Source organism: Manis javanica, chromosome 8 (assembly GCF_040802235.1).
Source record: "Manis javanica isolate MJ-LG chromosome 8, MJ_LKY, whole genome shotgun sequence".
Lineage (NCBI taxonomy): Eukaryota > Metazoa > Chordata > Mammalia > Pholidota > Manidae > Manis > Manis javanica.
Genome location: NC_133163.1, coordinates 102,534,513 through 102,550,735, shown reverse-complemented (window position 1 = coordinate 102,550,735; position 16,223 = coordinate 102,534,513). Strand labels below are relative to the sequence as shown.

The window sequence follows — 16,223 nt, the reverse complement described above, 5'->3', positions numbered from 1 at the left end:
GGGCGGGGCCGAGCCGCGCGCCTGCGCGCTGCGCCTGGCGGGCCTGAGGGCGGGCCGCGGCGGCGGCGGCGGCGGCTGCAGCGGCGGCGGCGGAACCGCGGCCACAGAGTCTGAAACAGTAACCGAGCCATGGCTGGAGCTGGCCAGCGGCGCGGGCAGGCAGCAGCCGCGGAAGGAGCGCGGACTGCGTCAAGGGAGCCGGGAGCCTCGCAATTCTAAAAAGGAGAGGGGCGAGAAGGGTCGGGGGCGGGCGGGCGGGCGGGCTGGGGACACCGCGCTTGCCCTGAGGCACGGATCCTTTTTGGAAATTAATATTTTAAAAAAAAGCCGAGGACGCAGAGGGAAAGGTGGGGGCAACAGGGAAGGCGAGACACACTGAGAGGGAGACAGAGCCCCACAGTGAGAGGAAGGAGGAAGGCAACAGTCGTCGGCAGCCCAGGTGAGGACCGGACTGGTGCGCCCTTCGCCGCCTCTGCCCGGCCTCATCGATGTTGTGTCCGCCGCCCGCTCGCCCGGATCAAGATGAACGCGCAGCTGACCATGGAGGCGATCGGCGAGCTGCACGGGGTGAGCCATGAGCCGGTGCCCGCCCCTGCCGACCTGCTGGGCGGCAGCCCCCACGCGCGAAGCTCGGTGGCGCACCGCGGCAGCCACCTGCCCCCCGCGCACCCGCGCTCCATGGGCATGGCTTCTTTGCTGGACGGCGGCGGCGATTACCACCACCACCACCGGGCCCCCGAGCACAGCCTGGCCGGTCCCCTGCATCCCACCATGACCATGGCCTGCGAGACTCCCCCAGGTATGAGCATGCCCACCACCTACACCACCTTAACCCCTCTGCAGCCGCTGCCGCCCATCTCCACCGTCTCGGACAAGTTTCCCCACCATCACCACCACCACCATCACCACCACCACCCGCACCACCACCAGCGCCTGGCGGGCAACGTGAGCGGTAGCTTCACGCTCATGAGGGACGAGCGCGGGCTGGCCTCCATGAATAACCTCTATACTCCCTACCACAAGGACGTGGCCAGCATGGGCCAGAGCCTCTCGCCCCTCTCTGGCTCCGGTCTGGGCGGCATCCACAACTCCCAGCAAGGGCTCCCCCATTATGCCCACCCGAGTGCTGCCATGCCCACCGACAAGATGCTCACCCCAAACGGCTTCGAAGCCCATCACCCGGCCATGCTCAGCCGTCACGCGGAGCAGCACCTTACGCCCACCTCGGCTGGCATGGTGCCCATCAACGGCCTTCCTCCGCACCACCCCCACGCCCACCTGAACACCCAGGGCCACGGGCAGCTCCTGGGCACGGCCCGGGAGTCCAACCCCTCGGTGAACGGCGCGCAGGTCAGCAATGGAAGTAATTCAGGGCAGATGGAAGAGATCAATACCAAAGAGGTGGCGCAGCGTATCACTACCGAGCTCAAGCGCTACAGCATCCCACAGGCCATCTTCGCGCAGAGGGTGCTCTGCCGCTCCCAAGGGACCCTCTCGGACCTGCTGCGTAATCCCAAGCCCTGGAGCAAACTCAAGTCCGGACGGGAGACCTTCCGGAGAATGTGGAAGTGGCTGCAGGAGCCAGAGTTCCAGCGCATGTCTGCGCTCCGCTTAGCAGGTGAGCGGGCTAAGTAACTGGGCGCACGGGGATATTGGGGGACCAAGGAAGGGAGGGAAGGAAAGAGGGCTGGGCAAAATGCATTCTGTGCTCCTTTGCCCGAGAGGGGGTGTCTTTGGGCCTGATAGAGCCAGCACACAGCTGCCGGGAGCCGACTGTCTTCTCTGGGACTCGGTGCGTTGGGCTGCGGAACATTCCGGGAGCTGAGCGGCGCGGCCTGGGCTACTACTGGGGCGCGTTTGTGCTTAGAGACAGGAGACAGCTCTGCAGCCTCGCACCGTGGCAAGGCGGAGAAAAATCCTCGCACCTGGCCAGACACAGCCTGTGCATCGCTTCTCGGGTGGGCACTACGAATTTGGGGAGAGGAAGGCAACGCGTGTGTGGAACTGCGCACAGGTGCTGACAGCCAGTACTCCTAGCACACACCCGGGTGCCGGGTTGGAGCGCCCTGGAGCAGCCCACCACTGTTTGGCTGAACCTGCTAGGGTGACCTCCCCGCGTGCTCACTTTGCTGGCGTGGGAGGGGGTGCGTGTGAGGGATCGAGAGCGCACTCGAAGAGTTCCCTCACAGTGTTCTGAACCCGAGGGGCAATAGATGTGTGATGCGGCCGCTGTGTCAGTGTTAGCACCCACTCTGCGCTTGTAGCCTGGAAAGAAGAGGAAGGCAGATAGTGCCAAGGATCAGGTGAGCGCGGCCAGGCAACAGGGCAACTTCCAGTTGAGCTCAAGGACTGCCTTCTCTGTTAGCTTGCTTAGGAATTTGCATTTCGTTTTTTTCCTCTGCGTAATTTTTCGTCTGAATCCCCATGCAGTGGGTGGGAGTGTGGAAATGACCCCCAAGTCTGCAAGCATAGATCTCCTGGGCCGGAAACTCGGAGGCCCGGGTCTTCCCAAGTTGAGCGGGAAGGTCTTGGCGGCGATGTAAAGACAGCACCCTGCTGTCCCAAGCCTCTCTAGGCTAAGGTGCAGAGAAAGCTGCAGGCCGACCGAGGGGACAGCTGAGCCCCACCTGAATCATACCGGAGATGTTAAGTGAATTCGGCGTCCCCCGAGGGGGAAGGACACGCAGGGAGGTAAAGCCGAGGCAGCGGAGGGTAGACTCGATTTGATGAGACCCGGGCTGAGTTGATTGACTCATGGGTCCATGCCGTCCCCCACCCCCATTCTCAGCCCGGCGCCCTGTCCTGAGTCCTGGTGAAGAGAAAGGTAAAAGGCGGAATGAAGGTTTGTTAATTAACTGATCGTTCTCCATTAATTCGTCCCTGGAGGACGAGAGACAGTCAATCCGCTCAGAGCCGGGGGCACTGAGCCGTTTCACAGTCTAAAATCAAAGCGAGAGGCCAGAGCACCCTCCCACCTCGTGATGGCCAATGAGATGTCAGATGGAGGCAGGTGCCGGCGTGACAGTAAGCCTGCGGCTCGAGCTCCGGTGCCACCCAAAACACTCCTGGGTCTGGGCAGTCGTGGTCTCCCAGCCCAAGCACCGCACAGGCTGAGCCTCTGCCCCGCCAAGTTTTCCAGCCCACGCAGACTCTTGCAGCCTGCACCAGGAAGCTAGACGAAGCGGAGGCCGGGGGATAGGCGGAGGAAGGGAGAGGTTGACTAAGCGCCCTCCCTCCCCGCCTCCCACCCGTGATTCTCCTCTCTAGCCCTGTGTGATGCCACCATATAGCACCCCCGGTGACCTGACCCAGACCAGAGGGCAGCTGGAAGTTTCAGAAAGAGTGGGAGAAACGACCACTCCTCCCTGACTGCTCCGCCTCTGCGGGCGGCCGAGGTAGTCAGTGCCTTTTTCACAGGCCCACGCCAGGCTCGAGCCTCAGCTTCAGGACCTTTTACGCAGGCATTGCCGGCACAGGCCGGTGAGTGGGGCGAGGGGAATGTTGGAAAGGGGTGGAAGTGGAGAGAGCCCCACCACCACCACCCCGGGAAGGTCGTTCCCCACTCTCCACCACGTGAAGGGCCTTGCACCGGACTTCAATGACCCTCCTTTCCCACTGCTTCTAGTCGCCCCTTGCAAAGACGGATTGACAGGTTGTCTTCGGAGACGATCCCAAGCCCGGGCAACCCACCCCCACCCCAGTGCCCTCCCTGCGCGAGCACCCTTTGACCTACACGCGTGGGCTCCTCAGTGCTAGTGAGGGGAGAGCCGGAGTACTGCGGCCAGCACACGGGAGGCGCAGGCAACCTGCTCGCTGGGGCTCACAGGGACCCAGAGGTTATCGAAGGGCCCTGTCTGACACCCAGCAGCGAGTGGTGAGTTATGTCAAGCCCTCCGTCCGAAGGCCTTTTCCTGGGGGGTGAAAGTGGAAAAGCGGAGATTCTAGCAGGACACGAGTTTGGCGCCAAACCCCAAGGGTACTTAGGATACTCCGAATCCTAAGATCCTGAAGGAGCTTTGTCTCTTTCATTTTCCTTTCTTTAACTTAAAGGGGTGGGGAAGGCCGGGATGAGGGCACGTGCGAAGTGAGCAGAGCCAGGCTGCAAAAGCCACGACCTATTTTTAAGTCACCGAAGAACAACGAGCCACCTCCATTAACATTTTCATATAGGGGGGTAAAAAGTGAGGTCGTTTCTTGAACCCTCCAAATGATCTCTGAATAGTTCTGCCTGCAGGAGACTTAAAAAGGATTGCAGAGCATTGTGGCCGCGGCTGTGGGACATTGCCGGCTCCTCCCCATCGCTGGCTCCCATGCACTGAGGTGCCTCTCGCAGCTTTGCTCGCTGTTACACTCAAAAGACCCCTCAACCTCGTCTTGACCCCATGCGAGACCGGAGCCCACGGCGGTCAGTTCCTTCGCTCGGTGGCGGAAGAGAGGTTTCATGCTCCACACTACCCCTGGTTCCACACAGCCGGTTGTGCAGGGTGAAAACACTCCGCACGTGGCAGCGTGTTTGGGGAGACGCTTTCTCGTTACTAAATTACATCAGCTGGTGGAAAAGGAAGACAGGAGGAAATTCTCACCAAATTAACTACCCTTAAAAAATCAATATATGTTCCTTCAATGTAATACTCGCTGCTGCCCCATTAAAGCGCAACCAGGCTTGCGCCGCATCTCTTCCCAGATGGGCTGGGCGGGTGGGTGGGTGTCTCGTCTCCTGACGTGGACGCCTATTAGGAGGCGAGAGGATTAGTTTCCAATTAAAGATTCCAGAAGGCTTCTGCCATAGTAAGGAGCTTCCAGCACAGGAAGAGGCCGCAACGCGCACGCAGTAGCGGGCGCAGCCCCTGGAGGCAAGGCCCACAGGCCCCAGGTTCGAGCAGGGGTGGGTCCTGGTCACTCCGATCCTCCGCCGTATCTAGAGGTGAAGAAACCTCCCACTGGCGCCAGCCAGTACACCCGCCGACCCCCGCACCAGGGACTGCGCCCCCTTCCTGTCTGGAATTTGCCCCAGAACCACGTGGGGGAGGCCCTGAACCCGGGGTCTCGGGGCGAGGGCGGGGTGTGCAGAGGACGGAGGGGTCCGGCCGGGAGGTGGCCATGAGAAAGTCTCGCTCGGGCCGACCTGGGCCGTGTTTGCTGTAAGTGGCCTTGCTGCCTGGTTGATTGATAACTGGCCCCCGCGCAAGTCCATTTGCTTTTTGTTAATATTTATCCCGGCGGTGACATTTCAACTGTCCTCTCGCTTCCCTGGGCCACGGGAGCCAAGCAGCAGGGCGATGCTGGGCTCTGGGAACTCTTTTCCCCAAACCCCGAAGACTCCCAGGTCGGGGGAAAAAGCCAGGACCCGGCGTGTGGCACGCTGGATCCTGGAAGAGCCCCTGGGTGCGAGCAGGAGGAGGCGCCAAGCGGACTGGTCCCCTCTCGCCCCGCGTCTCGGCGCGGCGGGTCTCGCGCAGTGCAGCTGCTCCCAGCTGGCCTCGGCACGAACAAAGGGCCTGCCGGGCGCGGCTGACCGCGTCCGCCTCGGAGCCCGGGGGCGAAAGGGGCTGTCCGGGGAGAGTGCCTCCTCCGAAGGCTTGGGGTGGCCTCCTCCTGCCACGGCCCGGGGTCCAGCCAGTTGTCAGGCGAAGACCGAGGAGTCCCAAAGTCCCCTAACCCCCTCAGGCCGAATGGCGGCCGTGCGGCTGGGGATCCCACACACACACCCGCCAAGTAGGAAACCAAAAGGTCTCGCTCTTGGAAACAATCACCAGAAGTCTCTCTGTGGACCTTTCTCACAGCCCATGTCTGACCCCGCGATGGTGTGGGACAATAGACCCCTCTTGCAGTCCCCACTAGGGAGCACAAACCCGGGTAAGGAGAGGAAGGGGCGCCTGGGATTAAGAAGTGCGCATATGGTAAAGACTGGAGCCGACAGTTTGACGTGGCTGGGGGGACCTGCTGCTGGGGCTTGAGGAGGCCTGACAGTATTGTGTGGTGACCCTGTGTGTCAACACACCGAGGACGACCGCCTGAGACAAATAAACCCCGGCTGTTCAGAGGGTGGCTGGCTGTGCTGCCAGCGGGTGCAGCCCCAGCTCTCAGAAAGGCCCGGAGGGCGATCGGTGTCGGCTAGAGCGACGCGCCCGGTCCAAGGCTTCGGTGGTCACTAGAGACCCAGCCCCGCCATAGCTATCTTGCTGCTGGCCCTTGGGACGGACTGTGCCCAGGCCGCATCTTCATCTTCAAGGCTGGAGCGCTCAGTTCCCCTCGGGGAGCTAGACTCTTGCCCTCCCTGATGCCCTCCACTTGGGCTCACCTTCTCTGGGGAGCGGGACCCGCTATGCTGCGATAGCTGCGTGCGCCCCCTGCGGGTCGCCGGGACCAAGCTCCGGACCAGCCTCGGTTCAGTCCGATGAGAAGAAAGGGATGCTTGCTGTGACTTTGTTTTTAGAACATCCTTTACGTCGTGATTTTCGAAACGATAACCATTTTAATAGGAAGAAGATGTGAAGGAGGAAGAAAGGATATCTGGCGGATCTTTCTTGTTCCCCAACAATGCCTGGGTATTACCTCACTGATAAGACAAGATAGCCAGCCATCCTCGAAAAGTACACCCCAACTCTAACCTCTCTAAACAAGATGCGTGTTTGAATTTTCTATCCCAATTATACTTTTGCTGTACTTTTTTTATCTAAGAAAAGCAGGGTCGGAGTAAAGATGACCCTGGCAGTCTCAAATAGGAGGTTGGCGCTGGGAGATGTAGTACCGGGAGGGCGGATTAGCGGTTTCTTTGTTTTGTTGTTCCCCCTTAGAGCCAATTGACAGGAGTCCAGAAGCTGCCCTGAGGCTTTGAGCTTGGAGGTCTTTGTTTCCTCGCATGTGGGGTGGGTGAAAGGGCGTTCGGAGGCCGACAGGCCTGGAGCCCTGGAGAGGCGTCAGGACCCTGGACAGGGCCCCGCCTGAGCATCGCCTGGTCATTTCTCTGACGCTGCTGGAAAGTAGCTAGGATGCCTTTGAAGAGTTGTGGTGAGGAAACGAAAATGAACAGCTAATATTCCGAAGTTTATGAGAAATCCGTGAAGCCCGCCAGGAATATACACTGGCAGAGTCAAGTAATCGAAAAGATCAAACCTGTCCTTGTCGATCAGGTGGTTGATCTTTTCCTCCCTTGCCAGCATTTCTGTGTGCATCTGAGTGCATGTGCACACCTGCTTATAAAATCGGAATTCGAGTCCCTGTGGGTGTGACAGGGGTTGGATCATTAAGCTAAAACGTTCAATTCAGTCCCTTTGATCCATGCTGGGGAAAATCTATAGTCATCTCTAATCTACCAGGTCTTTAAGGAGGTTGTTACACTAGGTGTTTTGATGTCATCATTTCCACATTCATGGCAAATTCAGCAAATCAAAGAGATGGTGCTACCCAAAGTTCTCAAAAGAAATAGTTCTTACAGAGAATATAGGTAAAATTTATTCTTGATTTCCTTGTAAGAAGGAAAAAATAATCAAGTCCCATGAAGGTGGGTAATTAAAAAGAGGTCGTCTGTGTCTTGCTCCTCAAAATCCATAGTTATAAGCCTTGCCCTCTAAGTAACAGTGCTCAGTGCTTTTTGTAAATTCCATATATTGAAATAGTTAAACACCAACCTAATATTTTAAATCAACCAACTTGCTTTGACAGTTTGAATGAGAAATGACTAGTTTCATTTCAGTCCCTATTAAAACAATATCTTCACATCCTTCTAAAATTGAATGGTTCCCAGCTGAGGGTAGCAACAGAAGGATAGTCTCACTGAAGTCATGGTAGTTAAGAGAGCAGTTTTTAAATAATTTTTGGAAAAGCATTCAACAAGTATTCATTAAATAGTATTTTCATTATGTCTCTACTTAAATAAAATGAATAACTACCCTTTGGGAAAAGAAAGCAACATTATTTCCACATGAAGGCCTCATAGAATTCAGTAAAAAGAAAAACTTATTTCTAATGAGTTTAGTGCACAATCATAAATTCCTGTCTTCTATCAGTAGATTTGCACAGGCTTTTATTTTAATACAGGTATGTTAAGATTAATGAAGCTCTATATCCTCTGGAAGTGATAGGATCGGTTTAGATGACTAGATGGATCCACAAGACAATCTAATGATTGTGATACAAGTATGAATTTATATTCTTTTACAGGGTCTTGCTATAGAATCATCTTTATTATGTTTCTCCCAAAAGATGTTACATTATCATAAAGTTGGAAGAAATTAGCTTCTAGAAATTTCCTTCTCCTTTAAGTGAGACAATTTGATAAAGACAACAGCTAAACAACAGACCCTGAAGTACAACCCATCAGATTTGTCCTGGCAGTTGTCATGACTATTGATAAGGATGGAGCTTAGGTCTGTTGTGTACATTCTGTTAGTCAGGTACTGTGCTTGGCACATAGATGTTCTCATTTAATACTCACTGTCTATTCCAATGGGTTCCTAAATCTTGCTGCACGTTAGAATCAAGTAGGAATCTTTTTTTTAAAAAGTGATTCCTGGCTAAACCCCCAGATATTCTGGTGTAATTAGTATAGAGCATGACCTGGACATTGGGATCTTTAAGAGCTCTGAGATGACTTTAATGGTAGCTAAGTCTGGTGGCCACTAGTCCATGTGGTAGTTACCATTCTTTTCCCTGTTTCTATGTTCAATAAAGTTAAGTAACTTGGCTATGGTAACACAGCTGAAGTCACTGATACCCTGAGCTCAGCGTTCCCAGCCCAAAGCCCGGAACCCTCTTACTCTCCACCTTGTTCCTCTATTAGTAGTACAGGTCTGCCAGGTCAGTGGACCTGGGGGAATGTCTGGTTCATAAACACTCTCATAAACACCCGATCTAGAAAGTGTGTGCATGCAAAGGTCTTGAGAGAATGTGTATCTTCCCTCTGGGACTCTCAAAGAGAGTTACATATGGAAACTTATTTCTTTTTACTCAAGACTTACAGACTTTTTATTACTCTCTTTTGAAGAAGCAGCCAGAGGGAAAGTAAGACAGTAGCAGAGCTAAATATGGAACCCAAGACTCCCTATCCATTTGTTCACTTAAACAATTATTGATGGGCAAGATCCATCTCATTAAATGTGTTCTGTGGGTAGGACTGGTCCCTTGGGACACATGCCTGGAGGAGGGCCCAAAGGCCCAAACCTCCCATACTTTCAGGCATCAGTGTTCTGATCTGCACTTGCAAAGCAATTACATTTCTTACTTCACATCAGTGCCTGTCTTGCTAATCCAGGACAGTCATATTCCAAGACAGTTACTCATATTTTAGGACTCTGCACTAAAAATAATAAAATGAGGAAAACTCTGTGTACACATTGGCAGTCATCCGGAGGACAACTTACAAGGTCCATCAAACACCACAGTTTCCAGTTACCCATGCGTTTCTCATCTTCCTTTGCATACGCCTTAGGGTATTCAGAATAATCAGTTTCTGAAATCACTGCTTTCGTTTTCGCATTTGGTGATGATCTCATAGCCCCAAAGAGAGGTTATCAAAGGAACACAATAAACTATGTGCTTTTCGCTTTCTTTCCGGGTTGTCTTCTAAAACAGATCAATGGTAAAAATTAAATAAATAAACGAGCGAAGCGCGCCACCTAGTGACCCCCATGCTCACTGCAGGTGAAGTGCGTGAGAGGAGTGGCTAACGCGATTCAAGTATTGATGGAGTCACAAAAATCGTTCATTAAGGCAATTTAATCTTTGCTATTAAATGTCCTTTCAATTCATTTGGGGTAATTAAGATGCAGTTAAAGTGATTAAATTCTAATTACTATGCTAGACAAAGACATATTTGTCACACTAATGCGGTTAACTAAGGACTCAGAAAGAAAGTTAACATTTACTTCAAATGATGCAACTGGAAAAATCAGTTCCTCTTTTCATCATTAATCCAGTGAGCTGGGTGATTGTGTAATGGCACTACAAGCTCATTAAATAGGGGAAGTGCTGATTAAAATGACTGCTGGGAGGAAAACCTGAACCAGGAGTACCTCGGTACCGTTGGTCAGCATTCCTAGCAAAATTACTTGGTTTTCTTCCCCTCCAAGCCCTGAAACCCGAAGTAATAAACAGCTTCTGAGTTTTAGCCTGACATTAAAAGAAGGGCACCTCACAGAAAGATTTTATTGTTATCCTGCAGACATTGTTAAACCAAAAGTTTTTTTTAAGTAAATGGATTCTTGGGGTGGAGAGCAGCAAGGCAGAAGGAAGGGGGGAAGTCCCTGAAGTAGATGGCTCCAGAATGAAAATTTCCATTGCAAGCTTTGAAAGCCACTCTCCTTCACACAAACACCTGCCCTATTAAGCAGTCTTCTCTGCTCCAGTTCCACTTTTACTGCCTTTGATGCATGGGGACAGATTCTCCTGCACAGGAATATGCCACATTTAATAGTTTACACACTCTGGAGAGAGCTAAGTGCCTCGGCTGCAAATTACTCTCTTCTTCATGTTTTTCTCCATTCACATGTAAAGTCATCTGAGATTATAAACCATCAAGTTACTGAAAGGCTATTTTGCCATAATGTCCCCAGCACCTTACGAAAGCTTAATTATGAGTGTTCGTAAGAGGAGGATGAATTGAAATTTAACTGGATTTGAAATTTGCCTTCCCCACAAAAATAGCTTCTTAAAACAGTGCCTAGAATTCACCTGGGGGGATGATCTAAGGGTGAGGGTGATCAGTCAGAACTGGAGATTATTTTTCCCAGGAGATCAGTGTCTTTTAATACTGTTACATTTGCATATTGAAAACTGTAATTGTAGAGATGGCATCATTTCCCTACTAACGCCCTTGAAATTCAATATTACCCCTGTTTAGTTCATAAGCAAAGAAGCTAAAGTTACCCAACTCATCAGCCAATTTAAAATAAATTGGCAGTTATTTAAATATTTAGAGCCACTATTAATTTAATCATGTTATGCCATCTTAAATTACTAAAGCAAAAAACAGTAAGTAAATACTCTGGACTAAGAATCAAGAGTCCCGGAGACAGTTCTTGTACTAATTAGCTGTGAGAACTTGTCAAGTCATTTAACCTTTCTGGGCTTCAGTCTCCTTAAATGTAGAATGAAGGATTTGGTTTTAGGGTTCTTCCAGATCCCACATTCTACAATTGATTGCCTTCTATGATGACCATATATCCATGTTAAAAATCTCTTATTTCAGTTTAATGTTCTGTCCCAAAGTCAGGATTCAACAAGGTGGAAGGCCCAGGGGTCCATAGAGCCTCAGGCCAGGCTCTCTTGTTACATGGCCAGGAACCCATCTAGTCAGAAATGCTGCCTTCTGGCACAAACATTCTGCAGTTTGAGATTATAATTCCTGTGTCCTAATAATGCCAGCGGTTGGAAAGGACATGTATCAGGAATTCATACACTGTGGAAATGTATATGGGCACTATTGCTTTAAAAGATATGTTGTCATTGTCTTAAAAACCAGAACCTACACCTATCCAGCTATTCTATCCTGTGGTAGATATTCTAAATAAAATCACAAATGCTCCTGGAGACGTGTACAGGGCTATGCACAGCAGCATTGTTTGTAAAAGAAAAAGCCAGAAACATCTCAAATCCACTGACAAGGAATGCACAAATGTGATATATTCATATCATGTGTGTAGCATACATAGATACTTCATATTCATGAAAGTGAAAGAGCCACAGCTACATACAACAGCATAGTTTAGTCTTAGGAACAAAGCTGAATTGAAAAAAAAAACAAGCTATAGAAGATCACACCAGAAGAGTACCATTTTTACAAAGCTCAAGAGCAAGCAATGCTAAACAATGTATTGGTTAGAAATACATAAGTATGCGGTCAAACTCATTTTTAAAAAACAAATTACTAATAACACAAATTCCAGAGAGTGGTCCCCTCCAGTCAGGGCAGTCCAGGAGGTGAGAGAACACCCACCCCCAGAACTCCAAAAGGTAGCTGATGGCCTTGTTATCTTGTTGCATGCTGCCTGCACAGGTGTTCCTTTTGTTACTACACTTAAAAAATATACATATTGTTGTGTAAAAGGGAAATACTTAATTTTAACATTTGGAAGGGAAAAGATTGTTTTTGTCTGGCTCCCCAACAAACCATGTGACATTTATACTGTCATTTACGAAGCTCCTAGCCCAGTACTAAATAAATGTCAGCCCTCTTAGGAATTATATTCAGCCAGTTGTGGACAGGGTATAGGAGTGAAAGAGGAAATTTCATTGGCTATGGAAAGAAGGACTCGTTCTTCCTCTGTCTGAGCACCCTCTGTAGCAGTGCCATGCTCAGGACTGGTGGTAGAGACAACAGACTTGTCCTTTGGAACTCACAGTCTGCTGGGGAAGAGAAAGAAAGAGCTGTTCATAGCCTTCTTAGTTGTTTCTTTGTGCTAAGAGGAAGTCAGGGGTGTGATGAATGGACAATTTTGGAGATCTGGAAAATGAGTAGGAGGTCAGAAATGGAGGAAGAGATTTCCAGGCAGACGAAACCACAGCATGTGTGGAGGCCCTGGCTGAAATCCCTTGTCAGAAGATTTCTTGGATCTGAATTATTATATAGCTGGAGGCTTGTTTCTTCCTGAGCACAGCTGAGTGACACAATACCTTCTTATCAATAACAAGTGCGTTCTCCAAGGCTGAGGCTTTCAGTGGTGGGAAGGGGTGGGGGGAGGGATCCATAGTCCCCTAAGGGAGCTGATCAAATTGGCGGAAGAGAGGTGTGGGGAAAATATATGTTGCTTAAAAAGCCTCCCAGGTGATTGTAATTTAGCTCCAATTGAGAATTAGAATATTAGTATTGAGAATTTAAAAGCAAATGGCTTTTATTTTTACCCCCTTATTTTTATTTTACCTTTTCTCTGGAATAACCTAGAGTTTCATAGCTACATACACACACACACACACAAACACACACAAACACACACGCAATATAAATAATGTAATTATATTTTACTTCTCTTGATCTCTTTTGAAATCAAAAGATGACTCAAAAATTCCAGATTCCTGTAGGAATAATTGTTTGCATAGTTTCTTCCATTTAAAAAATTATTACTGTTCTTCAGGTCCTCACTATTCAGTGTGATTCCCAGAAGAACAGCATTGGCCTTCTCTGGGAACTTGTAAGAAGTGCAGACTTTCCCATTCCACCCCAGACCTACTGAATTAGAATCCGCATCTTGACAAGATCTCCAGGAGATTCGTGTGCACATTAAAGGCTGAGAAACATCACTGAGGGTCATATTACATCATTCAAAAGGTGCATTTTCCTTCATTCGCCAAAACACTGATTGGGCACACCTTCTGTGTGCAAGGCTTTGGGCTCAGTGCTGGGGCTCAAAAGAGAAATGATGTGTCACATCTGAGGGACCACAGGGAGGATGTGTGCAGGCAAATAAATACTTGCAGCATCTCTCGTAAGTGCTGCGATCGGTGGGAATAACAGGTTGTGGGAACAGGAGAGGAAACAGGAAAGAAGCCTGAAAAGAAACTAAGAAGGACCTTGTATATGGGTATGGTTTGTGGAAGTGGACCTCAGACAGCAGGCGCTAAAGGGAGCAGTGGCCTCTAGTGGGGTGAGGGAGAGGCAGCCACAGCTCATGAGAGGCTGATTGTGCTGTTGTCAGCAGAGGTGGAGAGAATGGGTGGGCAACATTTGAGAGATTTCTCAAGTAAAATCAAGACGACATCATGGAGAGTGAAATGGAGGAGGAACAGACTCCCGTGGGTCTGGCTTCGAAGCTGAAGCTGGGTGCTAGGATTTAGCTGCAGAGTGGCTAGGTAGGTGTAAACATGAAGAGAGAACATTTCAGAATAGCCCAAACATACACTCAAGAGTTGTGGGATCAGTCCTTCAGTTCTGGTTCTTACTGCTCAGTGCTGTGGACAGTGACGGGCACGCCCCTTCCAGCCAAGTGCATTGGGCACACACACACATCATGGTGAACTGGTGTAAAAGGTGAGCCCAAATCTATTTTTCTGGTTAGGAAACAAAAGTACTCCCCAGTAGCGGAAGGTCAGGAAAGAGACTTCTGTCTGTAAGCGGAGACAATAGCAGAGGAGTTACCAGCACAGACCTGGCAAAGGGCAGACGAGTGTCAGCAAGGCCTGGTTTCTGTCACTTTCAAATCAGTCTGGGAGGGAACTAACCATTCCAAACTCAAGAATATTCTCATAAAAAAGCACATTTTGTTTTTCTCTAATTCTAGTTTTCACAGTTGTCCCATGAGCCCCAAATTCATTTTTAGAATGGGTTTTAATTACTGAACGTTTTTCATTATAACATCATTTTCAAAAAGTTAAAGAGCATAAAAAGTATACAGAGAAAACCAAGTTTTCCTCCTAACCTATTCCCTGGTTCCCAGTCTCCCTACCTAGAGGCAACCCCTCTTAACAGTTTTCTTGTGTATTCTTCAAAAGTAGCCTATGGCCATTCCAATATATAAACATGTGTGTGCATGGGTGTGTATCCCTCTTTTAAGGTGATCAAGGGTCCCTTCCATCTCCCAGACAACTTTCTAGGGAAAAGAATGAATGCCCCTTCCTTTCATTCTGCTCTTTTGACCAACAGTTGCCTTCCTAGAAATATATTTACATGCGCAGCAGGGTGCTGCCAGAGTGATTATCCAAGCAATGAAATTCAGAGAGTAGAACAGGGTGACCACCTTTCTGGGTATGTTGAAAATGGTCTCAGGAACATCAGTGGAAGTCCCCTTAATTTACCTCTTTTAGAAAGAACTCAATGTACAAAAGTTGTTCAAAATTTAAGCATATAAAAATATATCCTGTCTACCAGCCAGCCCCCCTATTTTGAAGTAACGTAACACCCAGACATACTACTATATCGTTTTAAAGCACTGCCTTCAATGCAAAGGTGGCGATTTTTTCCAGGTGAGTTGTTGGACTGTGTATACATAGTTTCAGCAACTGTTTTTGTCATGTCACTGCCCTAGTACATTTTCCTTTACTCTTCGTTGCATACCTAACAAGTCCAAGCACTTTATATATTATTTTTATAATTTACTGTTTAATTCCAATGCTTTAAAAAAATTTCTTTGTAAGAATATTAATACTGATCAAAAAAGAAAATAACAAGAATCACCCATAACACCCTCACACAGAGATAAATCCTCTTTTTTGTGTGAAAATCCTTCCAATCTTTCCTCACTGGGATGATATATATACATTATTTTATAACTATAAATTTAAATCCCATGTTATTAAATTTAGAGTGGAATATTTGAAAAAACATAAAGAATAATGGAAATAATTTTTTAAAACCCGGGTAATTCCACCATCCTTGCTCCCTCCCAACATGTCATGAGTAGCATTCATCCATTCAACAGATATGTATAGATAGTGCATTTACAATTTACAGGACATCAGAGAAAAAGGGTAAAAGCTCCTCCCTTCTGCCCCACTGTATGCCACAAAACATTCTACATATTTTGTGTTTTTCAGCTATGCTATAATTTAACCAATTCCCTATTTTTGGACACTTGGGCTGGTCCATAAATTGATTGGATAAGCATAAATTTTTATGACTTTATAATATTTTAGAAGTATCGTAATGGATATAACCTCTCCAACAGCCTTCCCTATCATTGGACATTTCAGTAATTTCAGACTCTTTTTTCTGGTTTTGTTTTTGTTGTTATCAATGACCAGTACAGCAGTTAGCAACCTTACACATAAACCTTTACTGAATATTTGTTTTCCTCCTTCAAAAATAATTTTTCTCTAATTATTAAAGCAATACATGCTCAATATAGACAATATGAAACATTATAAGTAATATAACAGAATCAAAGTATCCATAATTCCATAGCACAGAGATGACACCTGGGTATGTACGTGTTGGCTTGTTTCCTTCTAGCTTTTAGAAAGTACATAACTAAGATATATTTACAATTTTTATTTTCCACAAAACTGAGCTCACAGAGAATTTGCAATGGAATATGTCTTGGTGTCATTAAATACTATACACAAGCATTAATTTTTGAAATTTTTATTTGGAAACTATTTCAAATTTTTTAAAGGTTCAAAATGCAATGGTACAACGAACACCCACATACCCTTACCCAGCTGTTAACAGGACCAAACGATGGATTGTTAATATTTGCCCCATTTGCTTGATCATTTGTGTACACATGCTCCAGGGCTCATGCTTGCTTGCTAACTTGCTCATTTTCTCTCGTGCACAGAACTTTGTTTTTGTG

The 16,223-nt window shown here is 48.5% G+C and overlaps 1 protein-coding gene and 1 long non-coding RNA gene across 3 annotated transcripts in view; both read left to right on the top strand.

Moving 5' to 3' along the window:
* Positions 1 to 270: 270 nt before the first annotated feature.
* The window catches only part of ONECUT1 (one cut homeobox 1), a 37,153-nt gene continuing 21,200 nt past the window's right edge, over positions 271 to 16,223 (top strand). Inside the window, exons 1-2 of one of the 2 annotated variants that reach the window (XM_037021029.2) lie at positions 271 to 1,618; positions 13,071 to 13,232. In XM_037021029.2, coding sequence (XP_036876924.1) covers positions 523 to 1,618; positions 13,071 to 13,090 — 1,116 coding nt within the window. In that variant the 5' untranslated portion in view covers positions 271 to 522 and the 3' untranslated portion in view covers positions 13,091 to 13,232. Of the gene's footprint in view, positions 1,619 to 13,070; positions 13,233 to 16,223 lie in introns of those variants that run through there. The other variant, XM_017642688.3, reaches the window with a different exon arrangement.
* LOC140843162 (uncharacterized) lies at positions 1,739 to 9,475 on the top strand. Its single transcript, XR_012120697.1, has 3 exons — positions 1,739 to 3,480; positions 3,626 to 3,874; positions 4,223 to 9,475. It is a non-coding gene; the product is annotated as an uncharacterized lncRNA (long non-coding RNA).